The sequence below is a fragment of the Anopheles marshallii genome, chromosome X (assembly GCF_943734725.1).
Source record: "Anopheles marshallii chromosome X, idAnoMarsDA_429_01, whole genome shotgun sequence".
Lineage (NCBI taxonomy): Eukaryota > Metazoa > Arthropoda > Insecta > Diptera > Culicidae > Anopheles > Anopheles marshallii.
The window spans coordinates 14,161,742-14,188,799 of NC_071325.1; the positions used below are offsets into that span (position 1 = coordinate 14,161,742).

General features: G+C 44.0%; 1 protein-coding gene across 1 annotated transcript; it reads left to right on the forward strand.

The window, feature by feature from the left end:
- The first annotated feature begins 6,630 nt into the window (after positions 1 to 6,630).
- Positions 6,631 to 7,748, forward strand: LOC128710360 (microfibril-associated glycoprotein 4-like). The gene is made up of 2 exons (XM_053805416.1): positions 6,631 to 6,776; positions 6,845 to 7,748. Exons 1-2 carry the CDS (start codon positions 6,631 to 6,633, stop codon positions 7,746 to 7,748), a joined length of 1,050 nt encoding a protein of 349 aa, XP_053661391.1.
- The last annotated feature ends 19,310 nt before the right edge of the window (positions 7,749 to 27,058 follow it).

Sequence of the window (27,058 nt, forward strand, 5' to 3'; positions counted from 1 at the left end):
CTGGAACCCACCGATGGAACGGACGGAAATGCGGCTCCGTCAGCAACCGTCGAGCGGAATAGTTTCCCTCTGCCGTTCCTCGCCCTCTTTCCTTTCTTAGCACTCCCCGCCCTTGGGGCGAGTTGATCGACCTCAGTTAAAGGGTTGCGGTACACCCCGGGATCAATCAGATAGAACTGTAGTTACAGTCATTAGTGTCTAGCGCGTCTTTAAAGAGGGATCGATCAAACATAGCCATCATTATCCGGTGTACTCTACGTGTACTTTCACAACATCCATACTCCCGTATTGGAGATTTAGTAAAACATTAACACTAACACTATTCAGAATTACCAGAATATTTTCATAAACCATTTCAATTAACTGGATTGTGTTATATTTTTTTTATAGTTGAAACAATAGAATAGCTATGTAAAAGCCACACATGATCTATGGAAGAAATTGGATATCCTCTAAAACTTAATGTGATTAACAGGAAGCGTTCCAGTGCAAATGACTGATCCGGTAGCTCTAGTGTTCAATATTCTTTCGGTTTGCATTTCTTGAGATTATGAGTGTGTTGTGTGTATGAGTGAGTATTCAAAAGGTTATCATACGTATTATTTCCAGCATGTCTAAATATTTATTCAGAAGAAAACCCCGGATTTGCCAAAACGGAGGTGCAAATTTTCGCTACATCTTTTCGCCAAATAAACATTCGTATGAAAACACGTGTTTCGCAGCATCCAAATCTTCAGGGCAGCTCATGAAAATTCATCTCACGAACAACACCAGCAGCATTAAAATATGCACAAACACACACGCGTACACACAACACTCCAGCTACCACACGATGTGCATCCCATGCCCCTCCCCAATAGATAATTCCCTCTTACGCGTGGAGGTTATTTTCTTCCGAGCTAGGTTTTATTATTAATTAACACACGCCCCCGGTACGTGAACTAAAAACGCGCGCACGAGACGCGGTGGGAAACGCAATCCAAAGCACAAATATGCCGCCCCGTGGCGTAAATAGGTCCGCGTTTATTTGAGGTAAACAATGTCGTTGGTTTGAAGGGTGGGGAGAAGGCGAAGGAAAACGCCCTGCGGAAAAGTGGAAAAGCAAACGATTGGTTTTGGCCTGTAGAGATGAAGTAAATCATAAGCCAGCAAGATGAATTAGTGAGCAAAACTGAAAAAAAAACAAAAGCAATGTGTCAAATGCATCTGCTAATGGGCCAAACAAACGCAAAAAAAACGCATCACACACGACCACACGAAACACGCCACAATTTGACATACAAGAGATTTACAAGTATTTAAGTGAATTAAGTAAACACAACAAAAACAACTTGAAGCGGGTAGAAGCGGGTAGTAACAAGCAAAACTAAGAAGATGAAAAAAATAAGATGAAGAAAGGAGAAGGAAGATGCAGAAGAATAACGCAACATAAAGAAGCGTATCGTACATAGAACATTAAAACGGAATCGATCATTTACTAATGAACAAAGAAGAGAATTAATAAAAAACAGGAGATGAGAGAAAGAAAGAGCAAAAATGAAAAAAAAAACAGTGGGAGCACAAGAAATAAACTTTAAGTGTGAAATGAAAAGTGAGATTGAACAAAATAAAAGAAAAAAAAACAAAACATAACTTAGTAACGTGCAAAACTGATAACAATAGAGAAACAAACAAAAAATGAAGAAGAAAAAAAACAATCAATAGATGAAGAAACAAGAAAAACGTCAGCTTACTGTACGAATTATATTTAAACCACCTAGAAACGCGACGCCGCGTTGGCATGAGCGGGAAACTCCTCCCCCAGCAGTACAAGATCCGGCTTTGGTAAAGGACTCGATTTGCAAATCGTTGTGAGGTGGAACCGCGCGCTGGAAAACTGGCAGGGGGTTTCGGGAAAGGGCTGGACGGTGCCGGTGTACCAACTTTGATGGAAAGCAGACCAACCACACATTCTGCTCTTAGATTTGGGATTTTTGGGATGGGTATAAAAATAGTTATCATCTGCGCACTGCAGACTTGCAGACTACGATGGGTTCCAATGCGTGAAATGGTTGAACAAGCAGTACAACCGGTAGGTGCATTTAGATAATGTGAGCCGCGCATTATAAATGTCACTCTGGCAGCGGTGCACACGGGCAAACAAGTACAAAGTACCAAGAAGTCCAGCGGCCGCGCCACGTGAACCGTTTCCGAAATGCCATTCACTTGCCGGACAGGCTTCACATCGTGAATGCCATTGGCTAATGGTAAAACCTCGTTTGCGGGTTGTGCCATAAACATCTTCCCTGTGTAGACGTTGCGGCGGTGGACACCGCCTTTTGATCTTCGGATGCTAGTTTTTTTCGTGTGAAAAAAGGCAACTTGTTTGATCTTGTGTAGTGCGTTTTAAATTCCTGCTCTCAATGGAGCATTCCTTTACGACTCTAGTTGCAACCCACTGTGAACGGATGGTAACCGTAGCTATTTTATGTTCCGTTTTCCACCCCCACCCAAATTCGGTTGGAAGTGGAAAGAAGAGGGAAAAGACGAGATGTAAAAACGGGCATTGCGAGTGTGGCACATGCTTGGGTATACAGTCGTGCGTGGTACGGCGAAAAGAATCGGTAAGATTAAACAGGAAAAAGAGCACATGAATATCCCTTACCTCCTCCAAAAGAAGCGATAGAAGAAGTCGTGCGAGGGGAAGAGAAGAAGGGAGAGAAAAGGGGAGGGAGCACATTCCATATCCCCCCTCCCATTGCGATGGTAGAACTTATCAAGAGAAGTTATAAACAAATATCTCTTTAATTAATAATGCGTACGGCAGACGAATGATGATGATGATGATAATACTTCATAATATTACAACTACTACTACTACTAACAACTACTATTCATCGTAATGGTAAAAGAAACTATACTACTAAACAATAAAGCGGAAGGGTCTTAGCAAAACCAACACAAAAGAAAAGAAATGAAATATAAAGGCAAACGGAGCAGAGGCAAACCCAAATTGAAATGCAAGTAAAATATTATAAGATAAGAAATCCCAGATGAACAAAATGCAGAACTTAGTAGTGAGAAAAGCAAAATGCAAAATGCATAAATAATAATAATAATAATAATAATAATACTATGAATAATAAATAATGCAAGTAATTATAATTAATGAACAAGCAAAGCAAACACATGCAAGAAAAAACATACAGAAATGATCATTGATATATACATATATATCTTCAACCAAAGTTAAGTTAAGTGAGAAACCAAACCCTAGAAACGAGCAAACAAATCACATGACAACAAAACAAAGCAAAGGAAAGGAAGATAAACAATACGGTGAAAGGGAAAATTCAAAAAGGACAGACGAAGGCACGGAATGGTCTAACCGGCGTGAATCGTATTGGAATCGAACGAATAATTAAGGTTTGCACACAGTTGCAAAAAAACCCAACCCAGGCGGAGAACTTGAAGTTTGTTGTATTTGGTGGGTTATTGGGGAAGGGGCCGCCACCGTCAGGTGCGGTGCGCCCGGACAGGTAGCCGGAACGAAGTGTACCAAACACTTGAGGCCACTGCGATGGATTGGTTCGGGCCCGGCTGGTGAAACATTTGGCACAGTAATGGGACGTGTTCGAAAGCGAGATGGTGATGCGTTGCTATGGAAGCGAAAGAGAGAATGAGCGTGAGAGTCATAATAAAAACAAAACGTCTAAGGAAAACCCAATCAACCCAAGATTTCCCTATTTGCATGCCGTTCTACGGGATAGATCCGAAACCATCCCTTTGACAGAGAAAAAAAACCTATTTCCGAAGGCAACCCGCGACCGGAAACACCAAAGTGGACCCTTTTTTCTCGCGCTGGTTGACTCGTGCACAGCTCATTAATCACGATAATGTTCGGCGCTAGACAGCACGGTGTCAGCTCCAGTGCTCGGCGAAATCCACTCTCGGGTCACCCGTGTCAAGATGCGGAGGCAATCGTCGACAGGTTGGATTTGGTGGAAGTGAATCGGTTCGTGGGAACGTTACGGATGACATCCTTAACATGGGCACTATTTTGGGACTGGAAGCAATCGTAGCCTTTTTTTGGTCGGGGAAGGTGCGGTTTGGTTTTTGGAGCGAAACTTCCCGGTTGCAGCTGGGTTACCGTTCAAGGTAAGCAAGGGATGAGAGGTCTAGTCAACTTGTTTCATCAAAAAATCACCAGACATTCAATCTAACCAGAACTCACTCAAACATGGGCATGAGTGTGTAAAAGTGGGGCCCCGAATTTCTTCCGATTCGACCACTCAGGTTCCCTACACCGGAATGACAATGTTTGTATCCCCAAAAAACCCTCATCCTATTCCAGGTGACGTTGGACACTCAAACCATGTCAGGGCAGAAAAAATGAACCTTCACTAGGCGCTCGTTTCGCATCATCAACACTTTTTTCCCGCCAACCCACCCGACTCACGCAACGAAAAAAAGTCCTCAAAATCTGTATCGGGATGGAGGGCAATCATGATTCTGCGTCTGACAGACATGCGTCACACAAATCGGACATCTTCTCAATTTGCATGGAAATGAGCAAGCTGTCGAAATCAAACCGGAACTGCCACAGTCAGATGTGCCGTCAGATGCCCATACCTCATCAGGAGCTCATTCATACGCCACAACAAGGTGTGTGTGAGTGTGTGTGTTTTTACTTTTTTTTTCTTCCTCGTCCGAAACTGCAGTCTAAATTGGATGTACCTTCTGTCGAAACGATGGAGTTGACACGAATTGACAAAGTGCGCACCAGACAAAGGTACGCAAAGCGAAAGGTGTGGTTGCATCACGGGTAGCTCGCCGTACCACTATTGCCAACGTAAGCCAGCCGAAGTGGACAGTAGTTGGTGGTCAGTTACCAAGTGTCATCACCCGGGTACGAGCATGATATTGCCACCGATGACAAAGGGTTCATGCAGCTATTCCGCTTTCCCGGTGAGCAAGAACAATATCTCATCGTGGTGGTTTCACGATTGAAGCCATGCACATATAGTTTTTCTACCTTTACCAGCAAACGTCCGAAACACCCTTTTTAGCAGGAAAGATAGTTCAACTTCTTTTCCAACCCCCAATCATCCGTACCGAGCGTATCATGATGCCGTGTGCTGCAGGCTTAACATCCTCACCAAAAACAACACGGCTCTATTGATCGTGATTATGATGGAGTGCGAATTCAATTTTGACAGCACTCGGATGCACCTGTGCACCATGAGCAAACAGCGTTCCCGGTGCGACCCCAGGGTTTGATGATTGTGAAAATACAATTTTCCTGATTCTCGCCCGGTGGAAGCGGGATGCTTCACGTGGCAAAGTCATGCACCTGCCAGGTACAATGGCGAATCGATTGCCACTCGAACGAACCGTACGTACCGGGGTTTCATCCAACGTACTGGTGACGGTAGAACCCTCCAAACGCAAGCGTTCGGCGAAACTAAAAACTCACGGCAATAGCATGACAACGGTGTCGCGTCGTAACACTCGTACCTGGTTGTACCGGAAAATGGGAGGCTTGCTTGCCGAGGCAGTGTTTTCCAGGCCCTTTCCGGATGATGAGGTAGAATGCAATATTCCTGCTCGAGATCACAGCCTACACCCAGCAGGATAACGACTGTGATGGAATAAAACAGGCACCATCCTCACTTCACGGGTATGATGACGGTGGAATTTGTCTTGCCCATGATGCGAACGTTTTGAGCAACACGTTTGCCGCTGCTTGCGTTCACCTTCGCCAGAAATGGAGGAGAAATGATTCATGCCCGAGCAAGACAGCTTGCTGACGGGCAATCGATCAACAAGCGACTGATGAAACACGGGCTATGTTTGTTTCGTCAGCCGGCGGTGCTTAAGCTTTCCAGTCGTCAATACCGGAATGATTTCGGGTAAGCTTTCTGAACGACACTCAGCCCTCGTAAACTGGAAGCCCACTGGTTTACGGTGTTGCTCTCTCGTTCGTATCACGGACATGATTACGCTGGTCGGAAATAAACCTTGGACTACCCCCGGCGATAAGAACCCCTAGCAAGACAATCGGCCGGGAGGATTAGGCACTTGGCAGTGCGACCCGGGACAATGCTGACCTATCGTCCATTATCAAACCGCTGCAGCAGCTGTAGACAGTCGTCCGGTAAGGTTAAAACCTAAAGACCTCTAGTTTAATTTCTTCAGTCAACAGCGCAATTGCCCGCGTACAAAACATTCCCTAGAATACATGCAAAGCGGAACATTCTACGCGGCGTTGGACGCTCCACAACAAAACCTCGTGATGGGCACCGCTCTAACGCACACCAGCGTCAACCGGTACGGTCAACGAACAACTGGTACAGTCCAGAAGTGACTGTAACAACAACGCTAGACTACCGTCATGTGGAGATGTAATCTCTTCGCTAACATCGGCAAATCGGCCATCCACTGTGCAGTCAATCGGCCGATCGTTAGCAACAGGCAACGCTGTACACAATCCGATCTGTTTACGTGTTTGATTTCCGTTTCGATTCTGTGCTCAGTAAAGTCGTCGGCAGGCAAGTCTTGGACTGTTAGTAGTGCAACGCCGCAGTCTCGCGCGGGCGATGTTTTGTGAAGAATCCGGCTAATAATAGTGACAGTTGACCAAGCGGAACAATGGACGACAGCTCAAGAGGACATCAGATGTTGCTGCTGCTATTACTTGCATCCTTGTTTGGAAGAAATACCGGCGCAGTGGCACCGCTTCCGCAACAGTTGGAACAAATATCGCTGCAGGAACGCATCACGGCGCTTGAGAATAGGTATGAAGACGAACGAGATTCACAAGAATTTGAACGCATTCAACGTGATATCCTATATCGCACAACAGAATCACACTCCGGGATGAGGAACTCGCCAAAATGCTTCAGCTGATGCTTGCCAATCAGAAAGAAATTCTCAGACAGCTCCAGCAGCATCCATGCACCCAAACGTCCTACGCAACGGACGGCACTCAACAACCGCGAACTGCACCCTTCACCAACAAGATCGACTTCGGGTTTTCGTTCACGCCCGGTAACGCTTCGGTAAAATCTGCCGCCTTCCAGGAAGTGCTCAACTCCGAAAGCTATCCACGCAGCTGTCGCGAAATCGAGGACGGTATGTCGGGCGAGGAGACTATCTACCCGAACGCCAAGCTGTCCGCACCGGGTGAACCGCTCGAGGTGTACTGCGACCAGGACTTCGAAGGTGGTGGATGGATCGTGATACAGAACCGGTTCGACGGGTTCGTCAACTTCAACCGCAGCTGGGAGAAGTACCGGGACGGGTTCGGTGATATCGGCACGGAGTACTGGCTCGGGTTGGACAAGATCCATCGGCTAACGGTCGCAGCACCGCATGAGATCGCGTTCGTCGCCGAGTCGTTCCGCGGTGAACGTCGGTCGGCCCGGTACAGCCTGTTCGAGATCGGTGGCGAAACGGACCGGTACCGGTTGCAGAAGCTAGGCGTCTACACCGGCACCCTCGGGGACGAGTTTACCTACAACAAGGGTATGGAGTTTTCGACGTACGATCAGGACCACGACCAGTACGCGGACGTCAACTGTGCGCTCCGGACTGCGTCTGGTTGGTGGCATCGGAGCTGCACCCGCATCAATCTGAACGGCATGTACGGCAATGAGTCGGGCGTACGGTTCGCCTACTGGCTAGACTGGCTCCATCTGCAGGGATTGAAGCGAACCCGCATCATGATCCGGAGATTACTAATGTCCAGCGCATACTCCGGCCGATAAAGGCGTGTAAGTACCAATGTAAGCATAGTTATAACATTTCACTACGTTGTATAGGAATAGCTTTAGCAAAAAAAAGCAGTACACAGTCGACATAAATCCACATAAAGACCAAATAAAAATTGAAAGAAAGTGCAGTAAATAGGACGTCACTGTCGAGAGCCTTCATTAGTAGCCGGGATTGGGTAAGTTGTTAACCTTATTTACTGGTTCCAAAAATAAACACAGCATTAGCAGATGTCACGACCCAACCAACTCGGTACCGCAATCAATCTTTACATCACAACAAACAACTTGAACGTGAAAGAGCTATCGCCAACTGCCTCTCCAGCGATCCAGCCGGGATGCTCTGTAAAATCCCCAACTTCAGTACCTTCGTATATCCGCGGCACATCGCACATCCGGACACGGTTGCGAAATTATAGTTAGCGGCTGACAGGAACACACAAAACAACGCATTAATCCAGTGCCGTGCTAGTGTTTCGTGGCGATCTCGTGGGAACTATTGGTACGGATTTTGCTTTTAACTTTCCACCACGCTCACACAACCTCGTTGCTTACCCCTGGAGCCGAGCGGTGCGAGTGCAAAACCGCGTAATAGCTGGCGCGCAAAAATAGAGCTGTCATATTTGTTATGCTCCAATTATTTTGCCGTGCACATTGATATTTCGCATGCTGTGTGCTTCCAATCCGGACCCAGTGTGCGTGCACGTATGAGTGTATGTGTGTGTTTGTTTGGTAAACTATAAAGCGATAGACCGCGGAGTTGTGACGCTGCTCTGTTCCCATTTGTTTCAAGTGTTCCTGTCAAGTCGCCGCTTCCGCACACCGGAGAAACTTTAAGCCTTTAAGCTACGTGCCCAATCGTGTACGTGTGTTTAGCGGTATATGTGCGTTTAAATGCTACCGTGTACATCAGAATCAAGAGAAGGGAAGAAAAAAAAGCATCAGCTCCACAGTAACACATGTGCAACAAACTTGTTGAACGATTTAGTGCGGCAAGGGTAGCGTCTCCTGAGTAGAAAAAAAACTTTGAATCCAATGATGAGAGTTGTGAGCAGCATGTGTTAGCTTGCGCTCACAGACACACACCGTAAAATACACAAACATCGAAAGAACTTTTAGATATTTTATATTACCTTAAGCAGCCAGCAGCATTCGGAATTAGAACTGCGAAAGATTCGTGAACAACCTTCGCCGAAGCCGCCACCAAAACGTGCATATAGTGACGCTCGTTAAACCCCTCTTAATACAGTCAGCACACATCCCTCGCAAGCGTTGTGCTGTAAATCCAACCATAAGCACTCCTATTGCATATTATTACAATTAGTACCACCAGATTCACTTCAACATCGCTCGCTGCCAGCGCTCGCTGCGGATGATGTACTGTTTACAACACGCTCAGGCGCAGTGTTTGCAGAAGGCTCGCCCGCGTGCAAATGACTTCATGCAAAATTAATTTTCATTGTAATTGGAAATTTTATTAAAACACAAACATACCCCCTTTTTACCCGTACGCCCCAATACCCGCGCTAGCGCGCCTGCTCACCTGAACTAAGGAAGCGCCCTGCGATAGCCGGGGCCACCCGTAACAGTGCAAAACGGCGCTTGACGTTTCTGTTTTGTTTGCTCTCGCTTCTTGGGTGGTTGGGCGAATGTTTTGCTTGTTAACATTCCGGGAAGGGCGTGAACGGTGGGATGTGGTTTCGTGTTTGTGCAATGGTTTGAAGAGCTTCGTCCAATTCTTGCTCTCTCCAGGTCGTTTCGCCGCTTCCTCCCTTGCAGCGTGCGAGGGGGTGATAGGGCAGACACAAAGATCGAAATGTAAAATGCAAATGCACAAAAGCCATTCTCCGCACATCTCCGTGCTGGATGCGAATGTTACATTGTGTAGATAAAGCCTATACATTCCTCGGTCTCGGCGTTCGCTTGGAACTCTTCTTTCGCGTCTCTCGTTCATTCGCCCGCCTATAGTGCTGCAGAAGAATAAATGAAAGCGAACGATGTAATTCTTGGTGAGGCTCCGTGTGTGTGTGCTCGAAAGCACACGGCAAAGAGGCGTCCAAATAAAGGCAAGACAGTACCGTGCTCGAAACCTTCTGTGCTTCAGTGGTGGTACGGACAGGAAACCAGCAAAAGCCGCCCGATGTCCTGCTGTGTTCGCTTAGTATCCCACCACGATGCATGGCCCCAAACGCTTCCCAGTGCGCAAACGGCGTTGATAATTACAACAAAAGGGCCTCTGGAGTACCCCCAAGACGAGCAAGACACCACCGGGCGATTTAACGAACGGGATGTGACAAAAGATTTGTATGGTGACGAGATGCGAAACATCATTGCTGATAATTGAAACCAATCCCATTGTCACTTGGTGTTCACACGAGAAAATGCAAGACCCGCTCGGGTGACTTGTGCTGCATGTCATCCGAAAATGTATCTGATCTGGTTTGCTCACCGAGCAGAACACTTTACGCCACCTCTCCGCTCCACACCCACGATATTCGCTAATTCGCTCACAATAAATCACCACAACAAACGCAAAACGGCCAGCCACTGACACTGACACGTGTTGTTACCGACAGTACAGCCCATGGACGCTTTTAGAAGAACGGTACCGGCAGGATGCAGGACGAACATCTATTTGCTCTCCCACCGAAAGCTAATTATTTCTCATCGACGGGTAAGTTTCTTGGTCGCACGCACACCCTTCTTCCCAGAAGAGACCAAATTCCTCCTGGACACCCTACTTAGGCTCTTCTACATACGCACCTAAACCTCATGCGTAAGCAACAAAAACCGCACGAATCAATCGATTGATGGCTGAAGATTTATTTCGCACTTTCTCACCCCACCCATTTCGTCCACCAGGGCCGACAACAATGATGCCTAGCGACCCTCAACCGTTCCGTCACGAGAGAGGATATTTGACCCCCCCCAAAGCAGCACACACGCACTTCCAAAATAGTCCAAAATAGGGCGAGATCGGGTAGCATATCGATCGAGTTTGATTGCCGAAAGGCGAAGTTACCGCCAATTTCATGGGGGGAAGCCGAGCCGGAGGCAAAGCGCTTGAGATATTGATAGACTAATGAGGTTGATAATCTTGACACGGCACGCACGTCAACTGCAAACAGAGTACCACCGAAACTCTCCTAAACTTACGGCGGTTCCCTCGTTAAGTGGAAAATTACTCAACCAGTTATAGCGAACAAATATGTATCGATCTTTTATTGTCTAATGCTTCAGCTATTTCCGATTCTGTTACACTAGTACGATAAAGCGATAGTGATGGGAAAAGTTCCACGAAAAAACAGCGGAGCAAATCCGTTCACTCTTTGAAACGAACGGAACCGCTCCAACCGGTTTTTTGCTGACAGCGGATTAAGCCTATTGGCCTGTGGGAGGAAACACACGAAGATAAACTTAATAACAAAAGTGCTGAAAATCAGTATAATAGTTTAAAGGAGCGATATTGGAGCGTTATTCCAAAGAGCGATATTTAGAGCGTCGTTCAAAGGAGCGATATTTGGAGCGGTTTCGAAAAGTAGTTGTGAAGCGAATTTCGCGAATCAAAATTGCATCCATTTGGGCGAAATTAAGAAGTTTAGATATACATTTTTCCAGAATTAAACCTTAAGCTCTTTCTAACACGACTCAACTATAAATCAGTCTCAAACTAAACTCCTACCCGTGCTTAATCCCACTTTCCGCCTTCCGAACGATCACGAAACAATGCTGAAATGCACACAACGCTTCAGGCGTGTTAATAAGCGTTGAAACTTTGAACAAAACCTTCCCCAAACCATCACCTCGGTAAATAGGGGTAAATGGATGCATCGATCGCTCGCTTCGTGTTGTGCCCGGCTGTATGCGATTAAACATTTGTGTCTTGATACGTACACCTGCTGATACGTACGCCCTGTTTTGCTTTGGCACGTGCTCAACGAGGTGTTGAGGCTTTGTGCATCCTTCATCTATTATGCGTAGGATAACCGGTGAGCACCGGCTAGTGGAGTATGCAGTGTAGCTGGCGGCCGGGGGAAAAGATAAACGAGAGGTCAAGCAACAGTAGAACAGTGGATGGGGATGTGGTGGACCGGTTGACCGACCGGGTTGGGGGAAGCGGAATCGGATGCACAACCAATACGCAGTTAATAGGAAATTAAATATTTATCTGCACGAAAACGAAATGGATCCAATTTATTGGATTCATACACTTCGTCTCCTAGTCTACCATTCTTCCCTTAGATGATCCTTCCTTTCCTTATCACCGCCATACCATTTGCCTTTCGATGTGATTACGCGTACAGTGTGTTGCTGTATAGTAATGTTGCATACATTATTCAAATCTAAATGAGTAAACAAAATATACAGAACTCCATTTTCCCTTCCGTCAATGTAAACTGACCAAATAAACGCAGCATAATATTCGATTGATTCTGTTCTACTATTATGGCACCCACTGTACCCACCCCGTTCATTCAATTTGGAGGAAAAAAATCGCTTATATTGTGGGGACATTTTCGGTTCCATTCCCGCAAACACAAAGCAATGTTAGGAAGCTTCCCTTTATCGCCCAATCTCCCATCTACGTCCCCCCACCTTCAACCCTTCCCCCAGCAGCTCCCCGTCGGATCTTTATCAGCATCATCAAAAGGATAGTTAATTGCATTGAGTCCGAGGCCAAACGAGGCCCTGTCGAAGCTCGTCATCTCCACCGCTCACTCGTTTTTTTTCCCCCCGGTCAAGTATTGGGGAGATAATTCCATTTGCAGCCCCAAAACACCCCGTCATCCCTACCCACCAGACATCCCACCGCTGGTAGGAGAAAGTGACGCGAATCTGAAATCGGGAAATGGGATCGACATAAATAATGTTGACCCAGCGGCGAACGCAACGGAACGACCTTCCAAAGTGGAAGTAGGGTGAGGGAGTCCAGGATTGCGGGAAAGTAGGGAAAGGAGAGAAAAATGGCGTACCCCGGGGATCCGGCGTGCGAACGTGTTGGGTGTTTTGGTTGGTTTGCCTTCTCTCCACTAACTGCGACGTCATTCACCCCCCTTGTGAACTGTCTCCGGTATTTTTTTTGTATGCCCTGAAAAAAAAACCAGAACAGACAGAACCAACTCACCAACAGTCTTGAAAAACAGTAAAATGAAACCTAAAAAAAATAACAACAGCCCCGGAGGGGTTTCGGTCGGGAGGGATACCACCCAGAACACTATATCAAGGTGCAGAAGTGGATGTCGTATATGTAAATAACTTTTTCTCGCCTCATAAATAAGTCTTCCGTTCTGCCTACTCCTCGTCCTTCCCTTCCTACTTCCCTCCCACCGCCACCTCCTCAAATGGACGACATAAAAGCTTGGCTTTTGATTCGATCGGTTCGGGCACTTTTTCCCTGTCAACCAGTGTTTGTTTTTTTGTTCTTCTCTTTTTCGGCAGACACGCGGGAAAAGGAGGAAAAAAACCCCTGCCCGTTGGTCAAACTGCGCCGAGTACTACGTGCAAGGGAGGGAGGGTGCTAAAAACGCACACAGCAAATAGTGGGGAAGAAATGCTTTTCCCGAACCGAAAACAAATTACCCTCACGGAACGGGCCCACGCGCCCATGGAAAACCATAACGGCCCCTCCAAATCGAACGAATGATGACGATCGGAAAGCCTATAAAAGGATAGGTGGATGCGGGGAGAAGGGTGGATGGGAGGTTGAGGAGCGCGGGATTGGAAGGGGGACGGTGGGTTGGGAAATGACTCCCAGCGAATACTGCTGCATTGGAACTTGAGAATATCGAGTGTTTTTGGGGACACACCTCGAACGATTTTCTGTGGCACCCTTATCGATGGTAATTTTTCAATCGCAATCGCCGGCAGCTGATAAATAGACACTCGCCTTCTCGACGGGGTGCGTGCGTTCTTACAAATGGACATAGTGAAGTGTGCCTGGAGAGGAGGTCCCAAGTTTTATCGCCGTTTGACGAGAGATCAATAAACGAACGAGTCTTAGTGCCATATTTTGGAAATGTGGCTTGATTGTCTTCAAAATTCTTCAATAATATGGCACTATTTATTAGACTTTAGACAATAACTAACCCGTAACTAATGCTAACTGGGCGTTTTTGCAGCGTCGTATGTTGACGATCTGGTTTTGCAGCTGCCGCCTTGCTTCCAACCTTCCATTTTAACACCAATAGAAATCACTAAGCAAAAACCACTCCCTCCCATATGCGACCGACCCTAATGCAATCATCAGCCTGTAATTGGAACCGGACGATCATTGCGGTCTGTCACATCTCTACCCTTTCGCACCCTTTTTTTTATCGTGCAGGCTTGCCACGTTTGTCTTCTTCCACACTGCAAAGCATCCTTGCTTGCCACTTCTAGCACCCATCACCCCCTCACCTGCATCCCACACACTTCCACATACCGATTGCACAGTGCTCGTTTCGTTTAACGCTAGCGCAGTTAATTTGCACCATCGTTTAGGTGAAACGAAGCGGCAAAACATGATGCGAAATCTTGATTTGATTTCCCTCCTCCTCCACGCCCCCCCTCCCCCTTTCTCTCTGCACCCGTCCTGTTAGTGTATGTGTATTTGTATCACTGCTCCCCTTCTTATCGCATCACTTCCCGTATTTAACCGACCACATCTACCGTAAGGGTGTTTGTTTCAGCAAAGGAAAGCGAGATAAAAAAGCGTCACAGAGACGAGCCCTTTTTATCTCTGGGGTGGTATGAGGGGGTGTGAGCAAATGCAAACCCAGACCCAGACAATCGGGTTCATTCCTCCGTAAGAGAATGATGCGGATTATCCTTCAATGGTGGTACCAGTGAAGGAGCGTTTTATTTTAGTTTTTGTTGTTGTCTTTCTTTCTTCTTCTTTTTTCTCTTCTTCTTCTTTTTCTTCTTCTTCATTTTCCTTCTACGCTACAATTACGCAGGTTAGCAGTAATAGCTTAATGTGTCCTACTATTGGTTGAAATGATTATGTATGTGTGTGTGTGTGTGTGTGTGTGTGTGACTTTAGGCTGTGTTTACATTTCATTTCCCCCTTGCCAAAAAGGAAACATCCCGAGCTGCGGCACCGTGGCACGAACAAGCGGAAGTGTGGGCCCTATTTACCGAGTCCATTTCCGGGTCAATTTAGTCAGCCAAATGGTCGACCGGTCAACGCTGACCGAAATGGCGATGGAATTGGTTGAGATTAGCTGTCCTTTCGGTCGTTTTCCATTCCGTAAGCTACCGTTACCGAACACACCAGCATCCAGCAAATGTCAAGGTGATGGTCAGATACGGGGCATACCCACGCACACATACGCGACCCTCAGTTATCATGGTAGAAAATTGTGCAGCAAATCGTACAACGAGGGCCAAATTATATGACAAAGAAGCGGCAGCAAAATCAATAAACTACACAGGTTGAAGTAGCGTAGAAAAGGAAGGATGCGAAAGAAGGAAAGAAACAAAACCCGTTCCAGGATATCTACAGGATAACCCTTTTACAAGTTATTCCTGTCGTCTAACCTTATACTGTTCATGTCTTCTTGATCCTTTCTTGCTATTAAATTGTTCAAAACGTTCCAGTTACGAGACGTCACTGGAAAAATATTTTTCAAGACGACCAACAACTCCCGTTTTCGTTCCATTGCCTGCCCTACATAACAATCCCTTGCATGCTTCTTCTTTGTTCCTCTTTACAGTACACACCCAGCTGATTACTAGCGAACGAGGAAGAACACCCTATCAATGTGAGGTAAGAAGTCGTAATCCTCTTAGCGTCGCTCGCGAAAAGTTAAAATCGATAACATCCCCACCGACCGATAGCGTTCACCCCATGATGAAGGCAGTCTTCACCTGATCATGCAAACCAAGCACCGTACAGCATTCGTGGTAAACGAAAAAAAGAGAATAAAAATCGTGCAAAAGGAAAAAAAAAAACTTCGCGGAACCGACATCCGACAACGCTTTGGAAGCTGAATGACGTTAAAAATAATTAAACTTCACTTGCAGCTCGCACTGGCACCGTCTCTATCTCACCGTCCGCGAAGCTAGAACGGGAGGAAGCCGTGTTTCTTTAAAGACAATATTTTTCACACTGTGCTCGTAGCTCACATTTTGCTTTCACACTTACACCAGGCTCTCTTTCCTACCAAGTGCCTAACAAACTATAAATTCCAGTGCCCTTCATTCAACGGTATGGTTGACACGGTTTTCACTGCCTTTGGGGGTTGAGCCACAAATAGTACCGCTTTGTCCTGTTTGTTTCCATCTAAGATGCTATTTCCCCCGGGTAAAAGTGGTTCTGTCGCCAACCGGGCAAAGTCTGCTGACTTAAGTGAGTACTAAGTAATACGTCTTTTGAGTGTAGGACCGGCTTAAATCTTTTACTTTCTGATTATATTACTGTGATCAAATCGTTTGGTAAACAATTTAAAAATAACAAAAAACCCAATTCCAATAATCGTGTCCTTTCACGGTTACATTGCGTGAGTACCATGGAGACGCCTGGTAGGTTTTAACAAATGGAAATAATTTTTATTTCTAATCGGTTTCACTGTTTCTATCCCGTTAAATTGTGATGAAAAAAAAAGTTTTTTGCTATTATTTTGTATGAAACGCCCTATTCATAGATGTGCACATTTATTTCATGCAAACAGAAAGTTTTCCTTCAAATGGAGACGCCTAGCTACCCATCGACACATGGAGACGCATGGTAGCTCACGATGAAACCCCCTTCCAAACAACCCATCCATTCGCTGGTAAACACGCCTGTGTGAATGTTTTTCGCCCGCACAAACGCACACACACACACACATCCACATGCAAAACAACGTGACCATCGCGGAAAAGGACGACCGTGCTCGGTACCGAAAACAGGTGCAAATTCCTTCATTCACCGTGAGCTTTGTGAGCTGGCGTATCGACGGTTAGCATCGATGCACGTCGGCATTCGAGGCATTCCGGCGGACATTCTCCAAATGCGTCCCAACGCTTCGCACCGCAACGCACCAGGTACGTGGGTCGGTTGACGTACCGTCTGGAGAAATTCCCATCAGCGCGGGCAATACCGGTAGCAAACATTCCATCCGGAATCATCCTAGCGAAAGTCACCTGCAAAACATGAGGTTCAGCAACCGCCACTGCTCATCCGATATTAGTACTATTACCCATCGTGTCTCCTCATTCTTTCATTCTCTCTCTCTCTCTCTCTTTTTCTCTCTCACTCTTTTTCTCTTTCTCTTACACACATTAATACAGCAAATGTATCCGCCATTGCCGTAAATGGGTACAGGAGCTCGCGAACAATTCAACCAACCGGGAATGGTCTCCGGGTGCAGGTTCGGCATAAAGCAAGCGGTCCAAATTAAAGCGACGATTTGCTGTTCGTTTTCTCCACTAAGGGTATCGTAGATGTCATACTTCACCATAGCTTCGGAGGCTAATAAATAACCCTTCTTCAAGCATGTTTTGATGGTCACAAAAGCCCGTCTACTGGCTAGTGTTGGAAGATAAATACAACCAAAAAAGCACCCCTAACGGAATCGAAGGTTCATTTAGGCTGAAGGTATGGGAGTACGTATGCTTCTAATGATCAATAAAGGTCCCTTGAAAAACACAAATTACATTTTGCGGACTTCTCGTGCTGGTTTTTATTTTTCTTATTCAACTCTTTCTATATTTCCTTCGTGAACGTAATAGAAACATCGCAGCGTGGGCCTCTGCCTTGCAACAAAGCGTTCACACTGCTCGTTCGGTTCTCAAAAAACAGAGAAAACAATAGCAACAACAGCTACACCTCGTAGACAAATAACACCGCATGGTGGAGAACATGGCACGGAAGGTAGGGAGAAATTAAACGCCACCAGAGACAACACAAAAGCTCTAGCGAACAACAAACATAATCAAACCAAAGAGCAAAAAGAGCAACACAACGCCTGCCATTGAACATAAATATGTATACATTAGATAAGCTGCCCGCTGTTACGTGTAGAAAACATCATTTCTGAGAGAGCGAACCAATGGCAAAAGGTGCCGAAAAGGGAGGTGGACACGTCTGAGACGGAACGGGTTTATGCCATTTACATTTCGTTTAAGGTTGGCACCCTTCAAATTTACATCCCCCAGCTAAAAAAAAAAGAGACAAACTTTTCCCCTGCAAAATTGGGAAAATAAATTAGAAAATAAAATAAAACGCCACACGGGCTTTATTAGCATGCGATGCGGACACCGGTTGATGTTGGTCGTATTTGGGTTTGCTTACCCCTTGAATACCAATGCTCAACGCTGACGCCCGGGGATTTTCTTTTCTCGCCCAAGGTCTTATGCTCTTTCTTTCACTTACATATCTGGACGCACTTTACACAACAGAAAAACGACCTTCGGCCTACGTTGGCGAACATAAGAGTGTGAATTTTTGGTGAGATATCTGACGTTTACAGTTCGAACATATTGCACATGTTTGCATCTCACATTGACAGCTTCATATGCGACATTGCCAAACATTGTGAAATGATGACCCCCCCAGTAGCAAAATCATTATGCATTTTCACCAGAGCTGGATCTTCCTGTAAGCGGAGTGAATGGCCACAGGGGACCCTGAGTTGTAGCTCAGATCTCACTTCAAGATCTTGAACGCATTACATTTAGATTTTATTTGTTGAAACTAAATTTGCCATGCTTGTTATTGCACATACCTACAGGGCACTAAAATATCAACATATTCGTAAGATATATTAAAGAAGGTGGAATATACAAAGGTTCGACAGAGCCTGGCCAATTGCCAGTTGATGTTATTCGTGTCGTGAAATTTGGAGGCCCTTACAAAAACACTTTCCAAATGTTTTTTCTTGTGAATTAACATCGACACCAAATGTGTCCTATCAGTGACCACCGTTTACTAACTCAATGTTTTGATCATATCTTGATAAACAATGGAATATTGGTGAGCCTGCTATTTTCTTGTGAATGCAATTTGTGTTTAAGCATTTTTCAATAAAACATCAAACATGACCAGAATTCTGACCGCGCAGCAGCCATTGTTGAATGGCTATTGTGCGTTGTTTATTGACAAAAGCACCTATGTTTTTTACCCTGTGTAACTAAGACTTTAACCTACCTAAACAACAAAGCATGATGATTGCACCACTAGGATACGCTGAGGAACGACTTGAATATTCCAACAAATCTTTAAGTCTATATGGTCCCACACACAACAAATATCAAATTTGATTCAATGACCAGGTGATGTACTTGGTTATGACGCCAGACTTCACATGGCAGAATAAGTTCGAAATTAAAAAAAAAAAATCCATTCAGCTGGATTTTCCGGTTGAGATAAATAAAGTCAAAGACAACCGGTTATTGGCACCCCGGACCTGTTGAGCCAATAAAGAATAAAAAGAAATTGTTATGTTTACAGAAACTAGAAGGAAGAGTTGTAAAGTAATACTTGGTCAGAGTCATTTCGTTTTCTCAATTGAAATGTTGAATATCTTACAGTGGATGTCTGTGCAAAAAATTGAATCTTACCATGGGGGGTTGTCTAAATACACTCTTATAAACTTCCGCATTGTTATCTCTGCTGATATCTGCATTTATAGTTTAGTTTCTATTAAAATTGGACGTCGAAGCGATATTGTGAACAAGACAAGCTTGTAATTATGGAAATCAATCTTAAACAATTCTACAATCAAGAACTTCTTGTCATGTGAAGATCTGCTACTTCACAGCGAGATCCCATAAAACGTTGTCAGGAATAATTCACACTAATATTATTTTTGTTTGTAATTTTTTATCAAAACGAGCCATATAAGGTTATCGATACATTCTCCAAAAATAGGAAAAGTGAGGAATCATTATCTGCGCAAATAAATGAAGATGTATTCGATAGCGTCTTGAAGAATTAACCTATCGATAATGAAGAGAAGGTGATCCGCTTGTAGGTCTATCTAGTTCTAAGTTCTATAAAAGGAATTTTTATTTTATTTATTTCACCTCATTATTTTTATAATTTCGAAGCTCATATAGCAGTGAAAACCTATTTGTTTTCTTATTTGATAAGGTGAATTTGATTCCCTTAATATTTTTGGGATGCGATGTCGAAGATGTTCCGATCATCAGTTGTTCAACTATATTCCATAACTCACCGCACACAATATCGATCTAACTTTACTGGTTTTCTAAAAAAGTTAAAACAGTTTCTCAAGAATCTTTATTCTATCTTTGGGAATTTTCCTGTAGAAATCCGAGTACTCACCGTATCGATACCGCCATAATGCAATGTACAACTCAACCCACACGCACAGGTTTACGCAAACATATAAATTCTCAAATTCAAACTCTTAAAACTAAAATAAATTAATTTTATCCAACTTACTATACATTTGTATACCTGGCAAATGCAGCAGATTATCTGTTTTATTACATCTTTATAGATACGTCTTGCGTTCCTTCATACGATCTGTTACGGTGAATTGTGCTGGTTACTACAAAAAATCCCTCTGTTTCACATTTCCCACCTTCTTTAACGTATCCAATCTTCCGATTGGGAGTGATTGCAATTCAATTTCACCGAAATCAAAATGCAAATATGCAGCGAAATGGTTGGAAATTGATCGAAATCGGTCTGATACGATTGCAAGCACCGAGAATGAAGGTACGATGGGGTTGCACTTGCTAAAGATAGGAGCGGGGGTTCAATTTTATGCTCCGTTCTATCTATCAGCATACATTATTGCCTCACCCGTTGTCCTTCCACCGTCCGGGGTCTCCAGCACGAAAGCCAATCGGAAACGCAAACCAACCACGAGCGCATGCGACACAGTAAGACGCAACGGACCAAGGCATCTGCATCGCTTTTTAAACGAGCTCAAATAAAATGGTCTCCCCTGTCACTGCAATCGGTAATGGCGCTTTCGAAGCTTCGAACAGCGGCACAGCCGGTTGATTTCATTAGCACGGCCAACGCACGGTTCACACACTGCATTACACACTCCAGCGTAGTCTACATCCGGGAACTGTCGCCTACGCGCTCAATGAGCGTTTCCAGTCAGGCGATTCATCTTATCGGCTATATGGACGAAACGAACAGCTGCTCAACGGTGTCCATGGAACCATGTTGGTACCGGATCAGCTTTTTGATACGCTAGACAGATGGTTGACGAATGAAAGCGTAACAAGTCAATCTTATATGACACTAAACATGACAGTGTGCAGTGAAGTTGACAGTCATTCGAATGACATTTCATTTTTTGGCATGTTCATATTGCTGAACGAATGAAAGAACCTTAGTGATAGAATAAATATACAGGGTGTTCGGGACAAAATTGACATTTTTACTTTCCGTTTGTTTACATTTAGTAGCTGGTGAGACGCAGGCTGGTCAACGTCCTATCTACGAGTTTTTTAAAGTTTGTAGGGCACATACATAAAATTCAAGATGTCAGAGAAGATGGACGAGTGTAAGCCTCCCGAAAAAATGGAAAACAGATTATTAGTATCACAACGATTTGCGTCGGTCGTCAAAATAAGGAGATAAAAATGCTGCTCAATGCTCGCTGAATAACCATAAGAAATGAACTGGAAAACTTGCCATGGTGACTGCGAGTGTGTATCGAGGAGAAAAGTACCTACAGACCAGACTTCCCCAAACGGTGATGGTTTTCTGGATGTATATTCTCAGAAGATTATGTGATTCTTCCCTACTTCGTGGAGTTACTGAGCATAGCCTTGGATAACTTCTTACGTGTGACAGCAAGATTAGGCGCCTTATCACACCTCTGGAAAAAACAATAAAAAATATTGTCTACAATAGTCCAAACGTTTAGACACCAAACTTTTCGGATTTTAATTTCAAGCACTATTTTATAGACGGTTAAATGTAAAATGAATTAAATGAATTAGTTGATTATTACGTCCCATCCCAGGGAAACTATGGTAGCGGCTTGTTCCAGAATCCGAGGTAGGATTGAAACTGTTATCGAAGTTAATGGTGGCTGTTTTGAATAAAAGTAGTTAATAATACTGCAATACACCCTTTCTGTAACCCTGTCCTTTTCGTCAATTCTGCGTAACTGTTCGTCAACAAATAAAACTGCGTAACTGTCAAATTTACCGCGTACACCCTGTACATGTGCGAATGTTCTCGTAGAAACTTTCTATTTCTATTCCATTTTCGAGTTTTTCCTGCAACAAATTTGCTAAAATTTAACAATATTGATTTAATTTTTCTTCAGTAAATATTAAATTCACCCACTACGATGTTGTGGAAAACGGCCAGATACATGGGCACTGGACCCGGTTGACGAGCACTCGTACCAGAGCTTCATCGCACCTGCCTCGAGCACGTAGTCGTTCATCGAGCGTTGATGACGTGGGTAAAAGTTAAAACCACCGCCACCAAACTTCCGGTGGCACATCTTCTGCACACCGGTCGGCACCTGATGTCAGCCAGCATTAATTTTCCCCCACCTCAAGCAAAAAACCTCCCCGGTCCTTGCAACCCCGTAAAAGCGACTAAACTGAAAAGCTCAAAATAATGACCATCGCCCTGATGGGAAAGCCACACAATGGTACATTGTAAAGGGAGAGATGTTCGCGGTTAGGTGAAGCTGAAGATGCAAATTTTCATCTTCCATCTCTTGCCGCCATGGCCCTGCATTCCTAACTTCTCCCTTTAACAACAACAACAACGAAAAATGCCACACATACACACAAACCCTGTTCCGTGGAGTGTTGTGCGCTGTACGCAGTGAGGTCAGCGTGAGGAACTGCTTGAAGCATCCGCCAAGGAAAGCCAACTGCTAATGCGTTCCATTTTCAAGATGTGGCCCACCCTGTCCCTTGCCGTCCCTTCTTTCCCGCCCGCCATCGATAAGCAATGTGTCAAGTGGTCGCACTAATTGCTTCTGGGCTGATACATTTAATTATGCTAAAACACAGCAGCGACTCACACCCTAATGGGCCACCACCGTTGGCTGATTTCAATCGGCTGCCGTAAAACAGTGCAGCAGTGAAAAAAACAATGCGCAACAAAGTCCACTGGTGCCTCACGGTGCTGCAGCTTCAGATGATGCGGTTAATGATACTCCTGCGGTGTACAGGAAGGAAACATTACCACTTGGAGCTAATTGTTCATTGCATGCGAAGACTTTAAGCTTACCGGAGGGTATTGAGGAGATTTTTTTAGATTGTTTCGACCGCTTTGATGTGAAGCGAATTGTTATTTAAGCCACATAACTTTTTTTTAGCTATTTACGCTGAAATGTTCCAGTTAGTTACTGTTAACTTCTATTAACTACTACTACACAAACAAACGTTCTGTGTCGTATTTTTAAAATGTATTTAGTAAAACTACTTCCAGACCCTGCGAATGCATCTCTATCGCATCCGCCAAGCGCTGAAACCTGAACCAGCTTACCTCAGATCGCCTGCCAGTAAGAGGTAGACTATTCCTTCTCCAGAGGTCCAGAGGTGGTGGAAGTCGAAAAGATTTCCACAACTTCAGCTGGCAACGTATTGGAAGACTGGTGTACAATCATATTCAGACAACGGAGGTATCCACTATTGCAGATTTTGACAACGAGATCGCGGATCTTGAGATAACTATCAGGGATGCGGAAGCGAACACAAGTCGCTTCCAAAAATAAAGTCTAAAACTAGGTGAGTTCTTTAATATTAACTCACATTAATTTCGGTCGTTCTGTTCAAAATTTTGGCCGCTCTGTTCAAATGAGGGATACTTAGATTCAGCCTTCTAGAAAGTGATTAGGATTCTTAAACAGAATCCGAAACCTATCCTCCATCCTATCCATCGCCAACAAAAAGTGACCATCACTAATGTCCAGTTTGCCATCAGACACTTTATAAACATTGACGGGATCTTCAACATCCTCCTCAATCATATGCAGGTGAAGGTCCTCTGCCTGATCGTGAATTTAGTGAAGAGATGTCTTTAACGAGGGCATCTTTAACAGATCAACCCAAGTCTAACGAGTGGGAGCCATCCGTAAGCGCCAAGAGTAGGTTCGGAGTACAACCCGTAGGTGCAACGATTTCGGTAGGTGCAAATATTGAAAGACTAGTGGAAAATCAGGTCATAAGTGCAATAAGTAAGTCATAAGTCATAAGTAAGTGCAAGCAAACATAAACGGGCTGTGGGTGAAATTTCGAGTTGCAAAGCATGTTCTAAAACCAAATCTCGAATTTCGCTATTCATGGTCTAGTAAACTTTGAAAACACATTTCTTGATCACTACTGATCGTACTGTTTTGTGTTGGAATCATGGGCAGGGGTTATTTTTTCATATAACATAGACTTGATCTAAATAGATTCTTATTACACTTTTAGAGTTCCTTAGGTGGTCTTAAGCACTTTTTGAATTTTCCTCAGATTTGGAGTATTTTCGAAGAATTCGTGGGTTTTAGAGGAGTTTAAGCAAAGTTTCTTGTGGCACTGAACTAATGAACTAATAACTAATGATGAACTCATAAGTACTCTAAGTACTCTAATTACTAATTTATTAAGTACTATTTTTTCATTATGTTTTCTAAAGAAGTAGGAGACTGTGTGCTGGGGTCTGTCCTAATCTTTATGAAAGAGGGTTCGCAATTTTCCACGGTTCGTCGGAGATATTCTAGCAAATTTATTTGTATTTTGCGCCACTTTCCACGCGCATTTTTTCCTTCCGGAATCTTGGTTTTTTTAACCTGTTTGTTTGTCAAAGTTTTTAGTAACCGGATCATATAGCTAGTTATTTTAAATGATGCAAAAAAGTTACTATTGTCGCTCGTAATTTGTTGCAACATTTTTTGATTGAGCAGTTTAGCAATTAGCAGCACGGTACAAATACTGCTCCAGCACCAGCACATCAACCGACTGGGGCAAATTCTTCGCTGTCGTGCAACGATACGCTTCATTATGAAAGGTTCATGCAAAAAGTCACGGTACCGTGGCAACCATCAACACGGGCGGCCACCATCAAAACCAATTCCCACCCCGGCGCAAAAAGGTAGAACACATCCACACATCTCGACGACAACCTGCGAAAAATTTCGCTGAGCTTCTGCGAGCAGGCGATTTAGCATCATGGCTTCTTATGATCATTACCCTACCTGCGCCCTGAACCGCCTGCCGCATTGTCAAGTTTTGTAAATATCGTTTCTTGTTTGAGTTGACCTTTCCTCTACCATTGCACTGCTACCACTCGCACGGTCGTATTCTCGTGTCGAATCGGTCTAGTGTTGGAAGCGGAAGGGTAACAGGAGGTTGGGCAAAGGGAGAAGGAGCGGGCGAATTTTCTCTTTCTTTATTAGTACCGGCCTATTCTTAGCCTCAGGAGGATGATGGGTTGGGTCTGGTTAGTGAGAGAAGGGCCATACGTGCCGTGGGGAGCAGGTGAAGGGTATAATTCAATTTCGGGCACTCTCGCATCGCACATCGCACGCCTAACAGCTAGCGCGCAATCACATTTCTTTTATGTCGGTTAAGGGAAAGCAAACGCAATACGAGAAAAGATGCCATTGCGGGAATCACAATAAAACGCGTACACGCACACATCGCGACTGGTATGCCGAGACGCGCGGAAAAATGATCGATTGAGACTCTGTGCGAAGATGAAACAAACGCATTTGCGCGTGGCAACTCCTAAACGAGTAGCTATTTTTGCGCAAATGTTATGAAAAATAAATAAGCATTGAAAATACGGTTGCTTCGACGGTGCTGTTCTACAATTCAATTTAATTTAAATTATCATTTAATTTAACAAACTTAGTAGCACCTTTTGCGGTTCAATTGGTAAAAAATATTACATACTTTCAGCCGCTAATTTAACTGTGCATAAAACTCAGGAAGAAACAGCAATTAAACAAAAAAAGTATTAACACGTTTGGCACCCAGCGCTAATCAGAGAAGTTCCCCATGGGCATAAAATTTCACTATAGCTGTTTACAAAAAAAGCACCGAAAAACACTTATATGTACATCGCCAATTTTGAAGTTACTCTAAATTTATGTATTTTGTTCTTAAACTCTATGATAACATGAATAGAAATTTCCCATGAAATGATTATGAAATTTCATTTTATTTGTTTAATTTCCAGTATGACGACTTTTGCCGTATTTTCAAATGATTATTAAATAATGGTTAAGGAAATAACAAGCGCCGGTAACATACAACCTCAAAAGATATAAGAGAAAAACAACATACTGTGTTCTTTGCTATTGCAAAAATGTTCGAAAAGTATCAGTAAAAACATCAGAGAAAATTGTTGAACAATTAAATCTTATTGCGTTGTCCAACACCACAACAGATTTATCCAAACAGATAAAAGCGGTCCGAAAGGTCCAAAATCTCTATAAATGTAAAAACAACAAGCAAACCACAACAAATATGAATAAATCGTACAAGTTCTATTGATTTGCTATCCAAAATGTAATCTTAAATTTTGTTCTTAATGTACAAAAACGTCACCCATATTTTGGGTGACGCAGACCCCTGAAAACATTCCGTGTCACACATATCTAGGTACGTGTGAAACAAAAAACTAAAACGAAAACCCCATCTTAAATTCCCCCGTTTGCACCTAGTTGCAGGACGAAGTCGTTTATTTTTCTATTTCGTTATTCTACCTCTCTACTCTACCGCCTGAGTTCAACGGCATTACCCAAACAACTCAACAGTTCTAACAGCACAATAGTGTGTGGGCGTTGAACACGAGCAGTTGAATGCTGACATGTAGTAACGATTTTATTTTATCTTCCATCCAACAAGTGGTGACTTTGCTTCAACGGATCATGATTGTTGGGAACAAGAAACTTTTTTTCACACCACACCGGTACACCACTTTGTTATGGAGGGGAGTTGGAAAAATTCGTATCCCTTGCCGTTACTTCAACTTGATTATGTGCTCTAAGTTGATTCCTTTTTTTCTGGTCCTTCCCATTTGCTTCACAACTATATACTTTATCTGATTATGTTCCTTACTATGCGTACAAATTGATTCCCTTCCTGCACTCTATTTGTATCTCCCTTCAAGAAAAACAAACTTTTGTTGAAGTTAACGCTACCATTCAAACTTTCACTATTCTAAGATAACCGCACTTCATAAATTATTTACCGCAACGCTGCACTACAACAGAAAAATTGACCAATTGACACCAGGCAATCATAAAGCAAAACAAAACCACCATAAGTCCAATTCGGGAACACCCCCACCCAATGGAAAGCTCAATCACAACAAAAGAAAACCAAACACGCTCGCCAAGCTGCACCACCCCACGCAAAGGAAAATGAATTACACATAATTAATGGTAAAA